The sequence below is a fragment of the Myotis davidii genome, unplaced genomic scaffold (assembly GCF_000327345.1).
Source record: "Myotis davidii unplaced genomic scaffold, ASM32734v1 scaffold88, whole genome shotgun sequence".
In the NCBI taxonomy this organism is placed as follows: Eukaryota; Metazoa; Chordata; class Mammalia; order Chiroptera; family Vespertilionidae; genus Myotis; species Myotis davidii.
In genome coordinates this window covers 5,005,155-5,014,253 of record NW_006300377.1, presented here as the reverse complement: position 1 = coordinate 5,014,253, position 9,099 = coordinate 5,005,155, and the positions used below count along the sequence as shown (strand labels likewise).

The 9,099-nt window shown below is 47.1% G+C and overlaps 1 protein-coding gene across 3 annotated transcripts in view; it reads right to left on the bottom strand.

The window, feature by feature from the left end:
• Nucleotides 1–9,099, bottom strand: part of PHC2 (polyhomeotic homolog 2) — a 79,965-nt gene that overhangs the window by 23,439 nt on the left and 47,427 nt on the right. For all 3 annotated transcript variants that reach the window (XM_006777346.2, XM_015572847.1, XM_006777345.2), the window contains exons 8-9: nt 5,171–5,586; nt 4,766–4,931 (exon numbers count right to left, since the gene is read on the bottom strand). In XM_006777346.2, the coding sequence (XP_006777409.1) occupies nt 4,766–4,931; nt 5,171–5,586 (582 nt within the window). The remainder of the gene's footprint in view (nt 1–4,765; nt 4,932–5,170; nt 5,587–9,099) is intronic.

Genomic DNA, 9,099 nt, shown 5'->3' with positions numbered 1-9,099 from the left:
GTCGCCCCGCCCGCCCCGCGGCGGTTAGGGACCTGGGCTGTCGGTGCGGGGAGGCCAGCGGCGCCCCGAGGACGTCTGCCCTCGCCGGGCCGCAAGTCCCCAGCGGCGCGGTGGCCTGGCCTCCAGCCTGGGCCAATACGGAGGCAATAATAGTAACTGCAAGCAATGCCTGCTCGGTGCGTGCCAAGCTCTGCGTGCGCGCACTCTGCGTGTTCGCAACGGCCCCACAGGAGTCATTATCCCCCCCACGGGGACAGGATCAGAGAGGTTAAGTAATGACCGAAGCGACCCGGCTACACCTCCATAAACGGGAATAATGCGACTGTTAGGCTTACTGTGGAGGTTAACTGAGGACATTTACACACAGTGCCAGCAGTGCCTGGCACACAGTTGGAGCCCAGTAAAGGTTACTTTCTCTTCCTAAACCACTGCTTTAAACGGAATGGTCCTGGCGAAGTGCATTCATTCAGTAGATATGCTAGGAGCTGTGGGGGATACAAAAGCCATATGTGAGTCACAAGCTCACTCCCCACTTCCAGCTTTGTGCTGAGTAGACAACACGAATCTCTCCATGATTGCTTGCTCACTATTCCCAACATTTTCCCATTGTCTTGACTTATTTATTTATTTGCATTCATATTCTCTCTCTTTTCCCATTAGGTCTCCCTCATCCCTTTGTCTTTGTTTCCACGTTTTACATTTATTTTATGTTTCTTGATTGTTTACTTCACCCCCTTTCTCTTTTCCCCATTCCCTTTCCCTTCTAGTATTTTTCAAATTTCCAAAGCCTTTTTTCATTAATATTCACATTTCTGCCTTTACATTTCTTAGACATATATTTTGTTTTATGAAAGAAGGTAACATAGGATCAAATGCAGCTTCTCTCTATTCTCCAAACATGCCCACATCTTCCTGACTCCCTACCTCTACTTCCACGACTCCCTCCTGGAATGCCCTTTCCCCAACTCTGCATGTCCAGGTCCTACCTATCCTTCAAGGTCAAGACTCAAGAGCTGGCCAACAAACTTCTGTAAGGGACCGGATAGTAAATATTTTAGACTTTACAGAACATACGGTTTCTGTGGCAACTACTCAGCTCTGCTGTTGTAGCAGGAAAGCAACCATAGATAATATGTCCATGAATACAGGTGGCTGGGCTCCAATAAAACTTTATTTATGAACCCTGAAATTTGGATTTTTCATAATTTTCATGTATCATGAAGACTATTCTTTTTATTCTTAAACATCTTAAAATGTAAAAACCATCAATAACTTCTGGGCTGTACAAAAAAATAGTGATGTGCTGTGTCTCAGTGGCTCAGTTGGTTGACCATCGTCCTGTGCACCCAAAGGTTGCTGTTTCGATTCCCAGGAACATACTCAGGTTGTGGGTTCAATCCCTGCTCAGAGCATGTACAGAAAGCAACCAACTGATGTTTCTCTCTCACATTGATGTTTCTCTCTCTCTCTCTCTCTCTCTCTCTCTCTCTCTCCCTCTCTCTAACCCCCCTTCCACTCTCTCTAATCAATGGGAAAATATCTTTGGGAAAGGATTAAACACACACACACACACACACACACACAACCAAAACAAATAATAATAATAAAAAAAACAAGCTGGTGATGTGATGGATGTGGGCCTTGGGATACAGTTTGCTAACCCCTGCTCTAGAACAATGCCATTTCTCTGCAGTCTATCCTGATAATTTGTACTCAATAGTAACTCTTCCCTCTTCTAGCACTTGCCTATAATCCTTCTATAGCATTTATCACATTTTAGTTTTTATATGTCCCCCCTCCCCTGTGCATTTATCATCTTTCCCAGCAGAACTGAAGCTCCTTGAAGGTAGGGTACAAATCTTTTTACTCTATGTATTACCTCCCATCCCACAGTGCTTTGCACAGAGCAAGCATTCAGATACACAGAGGATGGTTATACAGTTAAGTGCTCGGTGGCTGACCATTGTTTCCACTGTGCAAAGCTTACTTCTCTCCTTAGATAGTCCTTTTGGGGCAGGATGCCTGTTATGTGTATATCATCTTGATTAGATTACAGAAAGAGATTTTTTGAGGGCTTTGTAGACAAGGTAGAGAAAGGTAGGCAAATGTCAGTTCATTTAGGGGTTATTGGGTAACAAATACTTGAACAAAGAATGCTGATTATCACCAACCTGTAGACAGGGCATGTGTCCTCATTTGGGTCCTATTCAACATTTCTATCAGCAAATTGGTTAAAGACAAAGAAAACGTGCTATATAATTGATAGATGGCAAAGTTAGCAGAGGCATTATATAATGAATAACAAAATTCAGATATGAAACATTTCTGCCCCACCACATATTCTTTCTGTGCCTCGGTTTTCTTATCTTTAAAATGGGGATGATAGAAGTTTCTGCTTCAGAGGGTTACTGTCAGGATTAAATGAGGAAATACATGTAAACTCTGACAGAGAGGGCCCAGTAAATGTTAGCTATTAACTATTACCATTTTCTTACTAGGCTGGAACTCTGGGCTAAATTCACAAGATATTTAACACATGTCATTAACTAGACATTGGCACAAAATATAAATTGTATGTGTTTGGGACTGGGGAGACCTGGAGTGAGAGCAGTCCATGTAAAAAGAAACCTCAAAAACAAAAGCAGACACAAAAGCTGACCCAACCCTCAGGAATTCAGGTGACACAATGCTCTGTGGCCCAACAGTGTCATCCCCCTGGGTTGGAGCAGTTGATGTGGGGCCCTGGGTGCAATTTCCTGATGAAGGAAGGTGACACGAGCCAGAGTCAATCGTGCTTTCATAGCTGTGTGACCTGAAGCCTCTTCAAGCTTTTTGTTTTCTCCTCGAAATACTGGGGCCATAACATTTCTTTCTCGGCCTTATTATCATGGGTAAAGGAAAACTTAGAACAGTACTTGACACATAGTAGGTGTTCAATAAATTTCAGTTCCTCCCTACCATACCATGCAGATCTGGAAAACAGTCCTGCCTGCCCCTTGAAGGGCTAATACAGCGATCCAAGTCCCAACTTACTGTGACTTGTGGCTTTTTATATTTGGAATTAAGGTGCTTAATTTTGTGGATCACACTTGAAGGGAATTAATGAAAAGGTGGAAAGTGCCTAGACAAGAATAACCAGAACAGCGGGAATAGGGAATGGGAGGTTTTGACGTGTAATAGGTAAAAAAAAAAAAAAGTCTCAGCCTTTAGACTGGATATTCATTCTCATTCTCTCTCTCTCTCTCTCTCTCTCTCTCTTTCTCTCCTGCATCGCAACAGCACTTTCAAAAATATTCCTCCAAAGGTGAGAAACCACTTTTTTTTTAATCCTCACCCAATGATATATTTTTCCCATTGCTTTTCAGAGAGAGTGGAAAAGAAGGAGGGAGGGGAAAGACAGAGGAGAGAGAAAGAAGCATTGATGTGAGAGAGACATATGGATTGGTTGCCGCATGCACCCTGACCAGGGTCTTGCCCTTGACTGGGAATTGAACCCATGACCCTTTGGTGCTCGGACTGACACTTTAACCAGTGAGCAACACCAGCCAGGGCTGACTGGGAGGGAGAGGAAAGAGACATGATAACTGTCTACAACCACAGTAGGAGATGGACTCTGTTATAATTCACAAGACAATCACATCCAGTGGTAGAAGTTCCAGGGGAGCAGTTTTGGACTTAATTTGAAGAGTCACTTTCTGATCATTAGAGCAATTCCACAATGGAACAGCTGCTTTTCAAAACGATGAATCTTGCAAGTGCCAAGAGAACAATGAACTCCTTCCTGTCTTTTACTTTTTCTAATGTTCTTTCTCCATATTCCTTTGCTTTCCTTTTCCTTGATCCTGTCTTCCATTCATTATGGGACATTTATTACACCCACCCTTTGTCCTCAAGTACTATTCCTCTCATTTCTCCTTCAGTTTCCAAACTTTCTGTTGGCTCTCCCCACCCCCACCCCAACACACAGTCCAATGACTGGAACTGCCTCCCTGAGTTGTAGGCAGCAAATGGCTCAGAATGTCACTGAAATCTGGGCCAAGGTTGCTGTGCACACTGGCAGGGAGGGAAGGAAAGCAAATGGATTGCTCCAAAGGTAGAACTACTGCTGTGACTCTCCCGCCAGGGTAGAGGGATCCAGCGGAATCTCCTGAAACCTAGGCCACGGGAAAGCCCACTTGTCGCGGGGCACTCACAGGCAGACAGAGGGGGTCCCAGCCGAGCACTGTACCTTCAAAATGCTCTCCACAAGCTGAACTCATTCTGAATCCCTTTCCAGCTCCCCCTAGGCATTTATTTCCCTTATCTAGGAGCTACACAGCCACCTTGTCATATTTCCAATGTCAAGAACTCCTCTCCTACCAATGAAGCAGAGAACGGAGACAACTGGATACCTGCTGAGCTCCCCAGTTAGCATATGGATGTGTAGACACATTTGACAGCAATGACATGTAGGCCTGAGTCTGCATCTAGGATTCTCAGCTCTCCTTTCTCTAGCCTTTTATCTTATACCTTCTGGGCCCCCTTTTCTTTATCCTTGGTTCATCTTCTCTTCCCTCCATCTTCACCTATCCAGCTTCCTCGTTGCCTCTTTGGCTTACAATAGTTTCCCCTTCCATTCTAGTTGCCCAACTATAATGTGCCAGGGGATAGCAAGGAAGGCCAGCTCTCTCCCCTCCCATTCTAGTTGCCCAACTCTAATGTGCCAGGGGATGGCAAGGAAGGCCAGCTCTCTCCCCTCCCCCAAGGGCCCCACCTCACTTCATACCGTGAGCTGGGATCTGCTGGATATTAGGGCTCTTGGGTACAGGCAGACCGCTGGGCATGGCAGTGACAATGGCTTGCTGATGCAGTGATGGGCGGGACCGAGCCTCAGGCACACTCTTCTCCCCAGGTACCACTTCCTTCCAGTCCTCTGGGGTGCACTGCTGGGGCTGTTAAGACACAGGACAGGGATGATCTTGTCATGAACTGCCTTTACATTCTGGACACTTCCCTGCTTCCGTGGAGCTTGGGCAGAAGACAAGGACATTAAGATTTAGCCAGCCCCACAGTAGAGAGAGGCCCTTTTCTGGAATATCCAGAGGTCTTCACCACTCACCCCACCTAGAAACACGTCCCAGTAGGGCTGAGGCCCCCGTTTGTTCCCCGCCCCTGGGATCCTCTCACTCACCACTGGTGACGCAGGCTGTAGTTGCAGGATGACAGCGGAGGCGTGCTGGAACCTGCGTTGAGGGGTGTGGGACAGGCCCTCAGGGTACCCATTGTGAGGCCCAGCATCTGGTGTGGGAGGGTGGCAATGCTGAGTGCTGCCAGGCTTGTATAGGTTGGCAGTGGGACACTGGAGAGGCAGGGTGGATGTAACTGGGCCTAGAGGCATGGCATGGGATTCGGGACTGGGCTGCAGGGCCAAGCTCGGAGGGATGGAGGCGAGCTGGGGGTGGGACTGGGCTTGGAGTGCAGGTCGTGCTTGCTGGGGCTGCTGCTGCTGCGCTGGCTGCTGCTGCTGCTGCTGGATCACAAACTGGGGCTGCAGGTGCTTTGAAGGTGGCTGGGAGAGGAGCTGGTGTGGCTGCAGTTGAGCATAGGCTGAAGGGGGAAAACCAGGGAGGGGGCGTGGCTTGACCTTGTCCTCTGCAAGCCCCCCAAATGGACCCCCTCCCATGCCCACATAAAGGAGGCTTCTCAAACTCAGTGTGGATTGCTTTCACCTAGAGCCTAGAGCCTGACTTGGTCATGGCCCGGTTTTTTCTCTCTGTTTTCTTGCTTTCCTCCTATGCTGCGACACTGGACCTGTGGCTGTCCCTCAAAGCCCAATGCAAAACTCACCTCCTCTGTGAAGCCTTCCTTGACACTCCAGCGGGATTCTCTAGGGTGCCATGTTCTCTCTCTTCTCCAGGCCCTTCGCTTGCTTTTTTCCATGCTTTCAATACGTGCAGCCTCCCAATGCCCAACCCAGCTCTATCTGGCTCGTTCTTATTCACCCTCTGCTCAGCCCAGGCTGGCCTCCTCCAGGAAGCACCAGTTGCACACAGTGGTCCTCAGACTGTGGCAGGAGGCAGACCGGGGCCGGGCTACCAGGACCTTCTGTTGCATACTATGGGACCTCGAGCTATGTGCACAACCTCTCTAGGCCTCAGCTTCCTTGTCTAAAAATTAGAAGTAAAGATAGTTCCTACCCAGAAAGTTGTAAGGATGAAATAAGAAACAAACAAAACTGTGCAAATAAAATGAGAGAAAATGACCTGATGTGCACAGCCCAGTGTCTGGCACCCAGTCCTGTTCAAGCTTTTCTAGCTATAATTAAAATCATTATTTCAGGCCTGGCTTGGATTCTCAAAGTATCTTGGGATTACCTCTATCAGAATCAGCAGTATTACAGTGAGCTACAACTGTTCTTAGCTCTCTTTCCTTCCAGATCATAAACCCCGTGGCATCAAAACTGTCAGGTATCTCTTTATCTAGAACCTCATGCCTGACACTAAATGGGTGCTAAGTAAGGAAATTTATTGTCATTTTTGCCATTCGCTGCTGGCCTTCTCTCCCTGCATTTTAACCAGGCTGACCTTTTGAGGTGAGGATTTTTAGTATTCCCTTCCGGGTCTACCTCATGCCTTGTATATAGTAGCGTTTCAGGAAATTCAACTGAAACCCAGGTAGGAAACAAGAGGCATTAAGGAAAAACAAAGTGGTCCCTGGTGACGGACTGTTGCAGGCAGAAAGAGAGCGAATGTGGGTGGCCCACAGGCTATGGTGTGGATGTCAGTCAGTGATGAAAGAGGGAAATTCCAATGGTGATGAGGTTTTGAGAGGAATGTGCTGGGTTTGAGGTGATGGTGGAACGTCCAAATGAAAATTGCCAGCAGGCATTTGGTGATTATAAGTTGCCCCTGACCCTAACCGAAGCCTTGTCTCCTAATTCCACACTGAACAGCCAGGAACTTAACTTATATGAACTTAAACTTACAGAGTCACTTAACTCAAAACTTAACAACCAGGCAAAAAATGTTAATCAGGCAAACTTCCCGATCAGGAATGTCTAAGACAGCTGTTGATAGCACCTGAGTTACTAGAGATGCCACGCCAGTCCTGTCAGGCTCCAGCAGCCAAACAGACCTGCAGAATGATGCTTATTCTCACTGAAAACTCAAGTAAAACCTTTTCTCTCTTATTACAAAATCAGGAATTCCAGGCTTGGGAACAGAGTCACTCTGGGGCTGCCTATCTGAGGTGAGAGCCAGAGATGGTGCAGGTCAGAGGAGCTGAGAGGATCAGTGGCACATCCCACTGCTCGCTGGCTGTGTGGCCTGAGATGGGTCCCTTTCCTTCTCTGGGCTTCAGTTTTATCTGTGAAACATGAGGTTTGGGCTAGGTGATCATACAAGTCTCTTCCTGTTTTACAATTGTGAGTGGCTATCACAGGAAACTAGTTTAAAATTCAGGATTTGTAAGAAAAGGTTAAAGAGAAGAAAGGTTCTGGATCTACAGAACATAAATAGTATAGTTAGGGAATTAGGGACACTACATGTTTGTTTACCAAATTGGGAAAGGGGACTGCTGGCCTACTGGCCCTCCATCCCTGGGCCTCCAATCCTACCCTACCCGCTTCCTGACCCTGTGCTGCTAGTGGAAAACCCAAAGGCAATTGTTTTAGAACAAATGATGCTAGTGTATGCCAAGGCCGTAAACAGAGCTCATGGAAGCTTAGATAACCTCAGAGGGAAGGTAGGGGACAGTGGGGGTGAGGGGGAGAGATCAACCAAAGGACTTGTATGCGTGCATGTAAGCATAACCAATGGGCGCAGACAACAGGGGGTGAAGGTGAGGGCAGGATTAGGGGGATGGGGGGCGCAATGGGGGGATAAACACACATTTGTAATACCTTAATCAATAAAGGGGGGAAAAAAGACGCCAATGTATTTTGGGTGGAGTATACATCCTTCTGAGGTTAATGAAAAACAAATACCATGAATTAAACTGCAGCATTGTCCTGGGTCAAAAGTCCTTTTCTATTGAGTATTGCAATAATCTAATGGGTCTCTGTGACTTCAATTTCTTCTCCTATAGCCCACCTAACAGATGATTGCAAAGTACTCTTCCTGGTGCACAGATCTGATCCCTGATCAAAAGCCATCGGGGACACTCCTTTGTCTGCAGCCATCTAAAGCCCCTGACATTCAAGATCTTTTCACAACACAAACCAACCTTCAATTCTTATTTCTTTGCTCCAAGCTTACTGTCCCCGCTATGGAGTTTGTCTTGTCTCACGCTGTCTAAAGCGCCACAGACCAAATCCCGGTCACCCTTTCCCAGCCTTGCAGCTAGCAGGACTCTCCCCTTCCTCCCAGCTGTTTGGATGTCTCTGCTTTGCACTGTCCTAGGGACAGCGTGCCACTGACCAGCAGTGGGATGCTGGGAAGTCATCTGACCTCTCTGTACCTCTGTGTCCTCATCTTTAAAATGGGGGTCATGATAATACCTATCTCATAGTTATTTCTGTAAACAACCATCTTCTTTAGTAGGCAGAATTGATGGGATTTGTTTCCTCCAAAGCACCTTGCATTTAGCAGATGCTCAATCAGTATTACTGAATGAATGAATGAATGAATGAATGACAAACATGGGCTCCAACTTGTTTGTCCCACAAAACCAGAACATAGAACCAAGATGGCAGCATAGGTAAGCACCTGAACTCGCTGCCAAGCACAACCACATTAAAACTACAACTAAAAGATAAAACGAGTATCATCCAGAACCACGGGAAGGCTGGATGAGTGGAAATTCTACAACTAGAAGGAAAGAGAAAAGCGCATTTAGTGCGGTAGGAGGTGCAGAGGTGTGGAAGTATGGAGGTAGGGAGGCACTCGTGAAAGGGGCTGGCAGCTGGGTATGCTGTTGTCTTTTTCAATCGGGAGGGAGATACAAGTGCCTGACTGCTCTGAACTTCAATTCTGGGAGAGAATTTGGGGACCCAGACTCATACAGAGAGAAACTGTACTGTCTGGCATTGGCCCGGAACGTGAGGGAGGCTTTCTCACAGAGGTGCTTGCAGCGTTCATTGTCCCTGCACAGGGCCACGGGACACAGACCCCGGGACCTCTC